The sequence below is a fragment of the Acartia tonsa genome, chromosome 15 (genome assembly GCF_053477335.1).
Source record: "Acartia tonsa isolate MP-2025a chromosome 15, ASM5347733v1, whole genome shotgun sequence".
Lineage (NCBI taxonomy): Eukaryota > Metazoa > Arthropoda > Copepoda > Calanoida > Acartiidae > Acartia > Acartia tonsa.
In genome coordinates this window covers 2,613,558-2,622,421 of record NC_137274.1, presented here as the reverse complement: position 1 = coordinate 2,622,421, position 8,864 = coordinate 2,613,558, and the positions used below count along the sequence as shown (strand labels likewise).

Genomic DNA, 8,864 nt, shown 5'->3' with positions numbered 1-8,864 from the left:
TGGGGCTGAGCATATTATAATTGTTATTAAATGTAGGGAGGGAGGGGTCAACCGACTGTAAATTACACTGGAACCCAAATATAATCACATTTATTTTGTGCATATTGGCTCAAAAACTTTGTTTAAGTGCCTACTTTTATTAGATTTATAATTTTTGGTGTCCAAACTTATAAACCAATAATTCTAATAAGTTAAATAAAAGTTCTTGAGCCAAGGATACATTATTATATAACTTTAGGGACTCAGCTTAATGTCCCCTCCCTCCATAGACAAATATCATGTATTTACAAATTACCACCTCTGTTGTTAAATAGATATCAAACATTGTAATGTTTTTGATGAATTGTAGATGCAACTAGTCAAATAAAATTGAAAAACTGTGATAAGATTTTCATATAGCAAAAAATCTACAGTTAGTAGACCAAAATGTGCTTTTATCATTTGTTTTCATTTTTGTTAGCATCCTCTTTTATTAACCAAATGAAAGAAAACTTAAAAATTTGCATTTGATCCAGGTTTAAAAATTTTTGTGTTTCAGAATAATAATTTGAAAACAAAATGGCGGATACAAGTGGAAGTGACCGGCCAAAGAAAGTTACCCCAAAGTCCAAGGTAATATTAATTACGATTAGGCCGGATACTTTTTTGGGCGATTACCGGATATCCGGCTGATTTCTAATGCCGGATATCTGGTATCCGGCCGGATATTGAAAATGGCCCGATATCCGGCAAATTAATGGACATCTGGCCGGATATCTGGCATTCTTAGGTATAAGACAGAAATAAATCTATATATATAATGAATAATGATACATCATGACAAACAGTTTTAACTCCACTGTAGATTATTGGTTTAAAAGTTGGGACACACTAGTTTGTAACAACATAACCAATTAGAATTCAGTATGTCTGTACACGCAAAGTAATCACTTTTCAATTTCTAAAAGGCAATAATTGTCAAGTGGGTGCTTGATGGAGACTTACAATGACTACCTCTTAGTTGATACAGAATGATGATCTAACTTTTCTCCTGATTCTTACCAAATTTAGTCTCCAGGTTCACCACTGTAGCTGGCCTCGAGCATATAAGTTTTCTGCAATTGGGGATGTTTAGGTAGCGGAGCAGTTGATGGTTTTAACTTGAAGTAGGATTAATACAAAGAATCTTAAGACTCTTGTCCTAGCTACCTGCCTTATTTTCCCTCCCCTACATTAATATAATTGATAGGGTTAATATTGTTGCTATAGAGAATTGGCTGCTGTATGTTGGATAGTGCCAGCCTAGGATTTCTCTTAAGAGCCGGCATACATTATAGATGGTCTAAAAAAAGTTTATTTTTGTTTTGAATTTGAATTTGAATGACCAAATATATATATATATATCTGCCGCAGTAAACTGAAAGCAACCTTCTGTTCTGGCCCGACCTAATAATGGACTGCACAATATTATTTTATGAAAACTAATCTTGTTAATTGAACTTTATTTCTAGGCTTTGGGAACCTCTTCAAAAAGAATTTTAAAGGAGCACTCTGAGATTACATTGGACCCACCCCCAAACTGCAGCGCTGGACCAAAGGAACACATTAGTTCTTATTTGTAGCAAAGCTAAAACTGACAGCACGTGCATGTGCAAATGCAGCGTGCAAACATGAAAACTTTTTGGCCTTATGTCGCAATAGTGTTGAACTAGATAAATAAATTAGGTTCACAACTGTTTTTTATAAAAGGGTTTTTTGATTATAATATTTAGTTTTAATTCTGTGTTAGAACCCAAAGTCTTAAAAATTAGTCAAAATAAGAAAAGTTGCATTGGTTCTAGCATCCAAAGTGTTAATTGATTATTACTGTAGCTACACTATAATTCACTTTGTATGTCTGTGCGTCATTTTGTCAGTTATTCTAAAGAGAAAATATGATTTTCTTAGCTGTTTTTTAAGATAGACTCAAGAATGTACAATGGGGAGTATACTAGGTTTGGGCTGGATATCCGGCCATTTTCAACATCCATCCGGATACTGGATATTGAAACTATCCGGATACTGGATATCCGGCTGATTTCTAATGCCATATATCCAGTTATCTGGCCGGATATCTGGTAATTTGCTGGATATTGAACGTTTGCCTGATATATGGTATCCGGCAAAAAAAGTATCTGGCCCAACCTTAGAGCCTATAATAATAATACACAGTTTCCATTGGTTTGTTGGTTCATAATGCAATTAGAATATTGTTAAGAGATATAATCAAGTATGTCAATTGGTAGAGGCAGGGTGATTATTTTGTCAAAAGACCTGCCAATTTTAGAGTATGACAGGTGTCCCAAACAATGAAAAATATTGAACTAATGTGTGTGTGTTTGACAGAGTGACAACTTGTTTGAGTGGATTGCCACAATTCTTGGACCTCCTGGCTCCCCATACGAGGTCAAAACACACTTTCCCCGCCATTATGTTTTATTTTTTCCCGCCATTTATCTTGCGCCATTTTGTTCCTGCTATTTATAGTGCGCAGTACATACCATTTGATCTATGCACTGTTGGGAGGCAGCTGAAATTTATTTTTAAAAGGCAGTCATTTCTATACTTTAAACTGGGTAGCCCCAAAAATAAGGGGTCACTTTGAAATAAACCACTATATTATATCCTTATGATAAATTCTTGTAAATATATATGAAAAGGACTATCACTAATTGAAAGTGTGTTTTTGTAAATTTGCAGAGCGGAGTTTTTCACTTGGACATCCTATTCTCCAGAGAATATCCATTCAAACCACCCAAGGTACATATCTTTTTTTTACACATATTTAGCAACTCCTTACTTTTGGGACTACCTGACTAAAGGAAAGAGTTGGTTGGTCTGCAATCAGGAGGGGCTGCTATTCAGCCAATTAATTACAGCTGAAAATGTTGAAAAATTTAATATTTTGTTGAAATAAAATTGGAGTAAATCTAGTTTTATGTAACTGAAGGGTAGTGACTAAGAAGGATAGAAAAATGAGAAGGGGGTTGTGGGGAAATTTTCCTTTAGAATTGTTTGTCAGAATCACATTCCCTTTTCCCTGGTTTGCAATAGTCAAAATGTTAGTGCATAGGTAAAAACCTAATATATACTTAAGGTCTAACCTTCCCCAGAGGTATTAATCATAGTTTTGACACTACTATTTGAGAACTAACCAATCCCAATTAAACAAAAGTACCCAAAGTTATTGAGCTAACACATAAATTGCCAATTACAATAAAGGAAACACTATAGGACCTAATATGATACCTTGTGGACCTTCATTCTAGAAATATCAAAGGACCTAATATGCTACCTTGTGGTCCTCCATTCTAGAAATCTCAGAGTACCTAATAAGCTATTATATGGCACTTCATTCTAGAAATATAAAAGGACTTAATATGTTACCTTGGGGCACTCCATTCTAGAAATATCAGAGGGCCTAATATGCTACCTTGTGGACCTCCATTCTAGAAATATCAGAGGACCTAATATGCTACCTTGTGGACTTTCATTCTAGAAATATCAGAGTACCTAATAAGCTATCTTATAGCACTTTATTATAGAAATATAAAAGGACTTAATTTGCTACCTTGTGGACTTCCATTCTATAAACATCAGAATACCTAATATGCTACCTTGTGGACCTCCATTCTAGAAATATCAAAGGACCTAATATGCTACCTTGTGGACTTCCATTCTAGAAATATCAGAGTACCTAATAAGCTATTATATGGCACCCCATTCTAGAAATATCAAAGGACCTAATATGCTACCTTGGGGCACTCCATTCTAGAAATATCAGAGGACCTAATATGCTACCTTGGGGCACTCCATTCTAGAAATATCAGAGGGCCTAATAAGCAACCTTGTGGCACTCCACTAACTCTAATGTCATGCTTGTATTATCTAGGTGACCTTCCAGACCAGAATCTACCACTGCAACATCAACAGCAAGGGAGAGATTTGTCTTGACATCCTCAAGGATAACTGGAGCCCAGCCCTCACCATCTCTAAGGTAGGAGACAGATTTACAGACCGACATACTTAGACAGACAAACAGATAGGTAGATCAACTGACAAACAGACATATAGATAGACAGGCAGACAGACACATGTAGACAACAGACAGAAAACAACAGATAGACAACAGACAGTCAGATACAGACAGATAGGTAGACAGACACACTTATACAGACAGATACAGATAGACAAACAGAATGACAGATTGATAGATAGACAGACAGAATGACAGACAGACATATAGACAGACAACCAAACAGGGCTGTAAATTCTGCATGGGATTCCCTGCTAAAGGTGGAGGGGAATTAAAAAATATGTGAGGGGGGGGGGGTGAATGAAATTTTTTTGAAAATCAGACCAAAGATATAAGGGAACTATTTGAAAAATTAGCAAAATGCTACTTGTTCTCCCATTAACAGACACAAAAAAAAAACCTTAGTAGAGGGCGATATTTAACTTCAATTAAGGGAAGAAAAAAAAAATTCTGCAGGAAAAAAGATACCTAAGTCTTATTCAGAATAAACACCCCAGCAACTAATCCTGGGTGCTTACCCTTAAAGTACCTGTTAAGCACTGAAAACCCTTTTCTTTTTTTGAAAATAGAGGAAATGGAGAGCGATTTTTATGGGGCCCTAACCTTACAGGATTACCCAGTATCTAATATAACCCAACTTGCCCTAAAACAGTTTACACACAAACAATAAACTGATACCCATCCTTTTTTTTTCAATTTATTGGTTTTCTTTGGGTTTTTTTTCTTAATTATCTCACTTACTTTTTCTTCTTATTACAACAGAACATCTGTCCGTTTGTCCATTCTAGGATTTTTTGTGTTTTGCTACTTATGGATGTTGTTATCTTTTTTTTTTTTGCCAGGTGTTGTTGAGTATTTGTTCCCTGTTATCAGATTGTAATCCTGCAGATCCTCTGGTGGGCAGTATTGCCACTCAATATCTCGCAAACAGGTATAATTTGTCTGTCTATATGTCTGTCTATCTGTCTGTCTGTCTGATTATCTGTCTGTCTATCCTGCAGATCCTCTGGTGGGCAGTATTGCAACCCAATATCTCGCAAACAGGTATAATCTGTTTGTCTGTCAGTCTATTTGTTTGTCTATCTGTCTGTCTATCTATCTATTTGGCTGTCTATCTATCTGTCTGTCTGTCTATCTGTCTGTGTAACTGTCTGTCTATCTGTCTGTCTGATTATCTGTATATCTGTCTTTCTGTCTGTCTGCCTGTCTATCTATCTGTCTGTCTATATGTCTATCTGATTGTAATAATATGTCTATCTGTCTGTCCTGCAGATCCTCTGGTGGGCAGTTTTGCCACTCAATAACTCGCAAACAGGTATAATTTGTATGTCTGTCTGTCGATACCTTTCAACCACTTATTTTATTGTTTGTTTAGAGAAGAGCATGACAAGATTGCAAGATTATGGACCCAGAGATACGCTACTGCTTCTTAATCTTCATATTATACTAGGTAAAAATTATATAGAATACTTTGGGCACCAATTTATAAAACTTTGGGTACCAGTTTATAAAACTTTAGGCACCAGATTATAAAACTTTAGGTACCAGATTATAAAACTTTGGGTATTAGATTATAAAACTTTGGGTACCAGATTATAAAACTTTGGGTACAAGATTATAAAACTTTGGGTACCAGATTATAAAACTTTGGATACCAGATTATAAAACTTTGGATACCAGATTATAAAACTTTGGATACCAGATTATAAAACTTTGGGTACCAGTTTATAAAACTTTGGGTACAATTTTATAAAATTTTGGGTACCAATTTATAAAACTTTGGGTACCAGTTTATAAAACTTTAGGTACCATTTTATAAAACTTTAGGTACCAGATTATAAAACGTTGGGTACCAGTTTATAAAACTTTGTTATCATTTTATAAAACTTATATTGTGTGGAATTGTCGCAACTGCTTCTTAATTTTCATATTATACTAGGTAAAAATTGATATTGAAAACGTATATTTAACTGATACCCAAAGTTTTATTAATTGGTACCTAAAGTCTTAAAAATTGGTACCCAAAGTTTTATAAATTGGTACCCAAACTTTTATAAATTGGTGCCCAAACTTTTGTGAATTGGTACCCAAAGTAAGTTTTATAAACAGAGATACGCTACTGCCTCTTAATCTTCATATTATAATAGGTAAAAATTATATTAACTGGTACTCAAAGTTTTATAAATTGATACCCAAACTTTTATAAAATGGTACCCGAAGTTTTATAAATTGTCACCCAAAGTTTTATAAATTGATACCCAAAGTTTTATAAAATGGTACCCGAAGTTTTATAAATTGATACCCAAAGTTTTATAAAATGGTACCCAAACTTTTATGAATTGGTACCCAAAGTAAGTTTTATAAACAGAGATACGCAACTGCTTCCTAATAATCTTCATATTATAATAGGTGAAAATTGATATTAACTGGTACCCAAAGTTTTATAAATTGATACCCAAACTTTTATAAAATGGTACCCGAAGTTTTATAAATTGATACCCAAAGTTTTATAAAATGGTACCCAAAGTTTTATAAACTGGTACCCAAAGTTTTATAAATTGATACCCAAACTTTTATAAAATGGTACCCGAAGTTTTATAAATTGATACCCAAAGTTTTATAAAATGGTACCCAAAGTTTTATAAACTGGTACCCAAAGTTTTATAAATTGATACCCAAACTTTTATAAAATGGTACCCGAAGTTTTATAAATTGTCACCCAAAGTTTTATAAATTGATACCCAAAGTTTTATAAAATGGTACCCGAAGTTTTATAAATTGATACCCAAAGTTTTATAAAATGGTACCCAAACTTTTATGAATTGGTACCCAAAGTAAGTTTTATAAACAGAGATACGCAACTGCTTCCTAATAATCTTCATATTATAATAGGTGAAAATTGATATTAACTGGTACCCAAAGTTTTATAAATTGATACCCAAACTTTTATAAAATGGTACCCGAAGTTTTATAAATTGATACCCAAAGTTTTATAAAATGGTACCCAAAGTTTTATAAACTGGTACCCAAAGTTTTATAAATTGATACCCAAACTTTTATAAAATGGTACCCGAAGTTTTATAAATTGATACCCAAAGTTTTATAAAATGGTACCCAAAGTTTTATAAACTGGTACCCAAAGTTTTATAAATTGATACCCAAACTTTTATAAAATGGTACCCGAAGTTTTATAAATTGTCACCCAAAGTTTTATAAATTGATACCCAAAGTTTTATAAAATGGTACCCGAAGTTTTATAAATTGATACCCAAAGTTTTATAAAATGGTACCCAAACTTTTATGAATTGGTACCCAAAGTAAGTTTTATAAACAGAGATACGCAACTGCTTCCTAATAATCTTCATATTATAATAGGTGAAAATTTATATTAACTGGTACCCAAAGTTTTATAAATTGATACCCAAACTTTTATAAATTGATACCCAAAGTTTTATAAAATGGTACCCAAACTTTTATGAATTGGTACCCAAAGTAAGTTTTATAAACAGAGATACGCAACTGCTTCCTAATAATCTTCATATTATAATAGGTGAAAATTGATATTAACTGGTACCCAAAGTTTTATAAATTGATACCCAAACTTTTATAAAATGGTACCCGAAGTTTTATAAATTGATACCCAAAGTTTTATAAAATGGTACCCAAAGTTTTATAAACTGGTACCCAAAGTTTTATAAATTGATACCCAAACTTTTATAAAATGGTACCCGAAGTTTTATAAATTGTCACCCAAAGTTTTATAAATTGGTACCCAAAGTTTTATAAATTGGTGCCCAAACTTTTATGAATTGGTACCCAAAGTACGTTTTATAAACAGAGATACGCTACTGCTTCTTAATCTTCATATTATAATAGGTAAAAATTATATTAACTGGTACTCAAAGTTTTATAAATTGGTACCCAAAGTTTTCCTCACACACCACATCCTTCTTTCTTCCTCCCCCCCCCCCCCCCACACACACACTTAATTTTAATCCGCTTCATGGCTGGCAATCCGAATCCGACCCCAAAATTCTTTATTTTGTTCTTTCTTCTATTTTTCTTTGTTATGACAACTGAACTAAACATCTGCTCTAAATCAATCGCTTTGTCTGTTTGTCCATTCCATGATTTTTTGCTAATTATGGATGTTGTCATCCTTGTTTTATTTTTATATTAATCCATTTCACATGAATATAAGTGTTCTCAGGGATTTAAAGGGATAAGAAAATGGCCGATAAATTGATGCCAATGATGATTCACAAAATTCCCTCTTCTGTAGATTACAATTATTGTTTAAACGTTTAACTTGATAAGCCGACCAATCAAAATTCACTAAAATCCCAAAGTTGTTAAGACAACTAATAAGAAAACGTTATTATAAAACTTTGGGGACTAGGGTTAAACCAATTGTTTTAATTTTTTTTCTTTCAGATGCTGACAGCTGAAGTTACAAAATTGCCACAACTTTTAGAGTTTGAAACAAGAATTTAGAAAACCTTTTTTTCCAGTACGGCGTCGAAACCGATTAATATCCTCTGGATTAGAACCAGTCCTACTGAAAAACTATGTATAGCATCGTATTACAGACAAGTTTCCTCAAATATTAAAATAAATATCATAAAATTAATACCAGATTTGTTAGCTCGGGCCTTCGGCCCCTTGGTCTAATAAAACTGGTTTTTATCGTATTTATTTAAATTCCACGGAAAACTGTCTATAATACGATGCGATAAGTAATCTGCTGACATTATGAATTTTTGAAATTAACTGTTGTATGTGTTTTTAATGATTGTACCGCATCGTATCA

At 33.3% G+C, this 8,864-nt stretch overlaps 1 protein-coding gene across 5 annotated transcripts; it reads left to right on the top strand.

Annotated features, from left to right (window-relative positions):
* The first annotated feature begins 529 nt into the window (after positions 1-529).
* LOC145307300 (ubiquitin-conjugating enzyme E2-24 kDa-like) lies at positions 530-8,864 on the top strand. 5 transcript variants are annotated; one of them, XR_013875389.1, is made up of 9 exons: positions 530-612; positions 1,491-1,577; positions 2,365-2,424; positions 2,719-2,778; positions 3,911-4,015; positions 4,897-4,985; positions 5,430-5,504; positions 8,489-8,624; positions 8,792-8,864. XR_013875389.1 is itself a non-coding variant. In XM_080149663.1 (9 exons), the coding sequence occupies exons 1-7, from the start codon at positions 559-561 to the stop codon at positions 5,485-5,487; spliced, it is 513 nt and encodes a 170-aa protein (XP_080005789.1). In that variant the 5' UTR covers positions 530-558; the 3' UTR covers position 5,488; positions 6,445-6,463; positions 8,489-8,864. The 5 variants fall into 5 exon arrangements, 3 of the variants coding, with proteins under 3 accessions (XP_080005789.1, XP_080005788.1, XP_080005787.1); XR_013875388.1 differs by having other exon boundaries at positions 8,489-8,634; XM_080149663.1 differs by adding an exon at positions 6,445-6,463 and having other exon boundaries at positions 5,430-5,488; positions 8,489-8,864.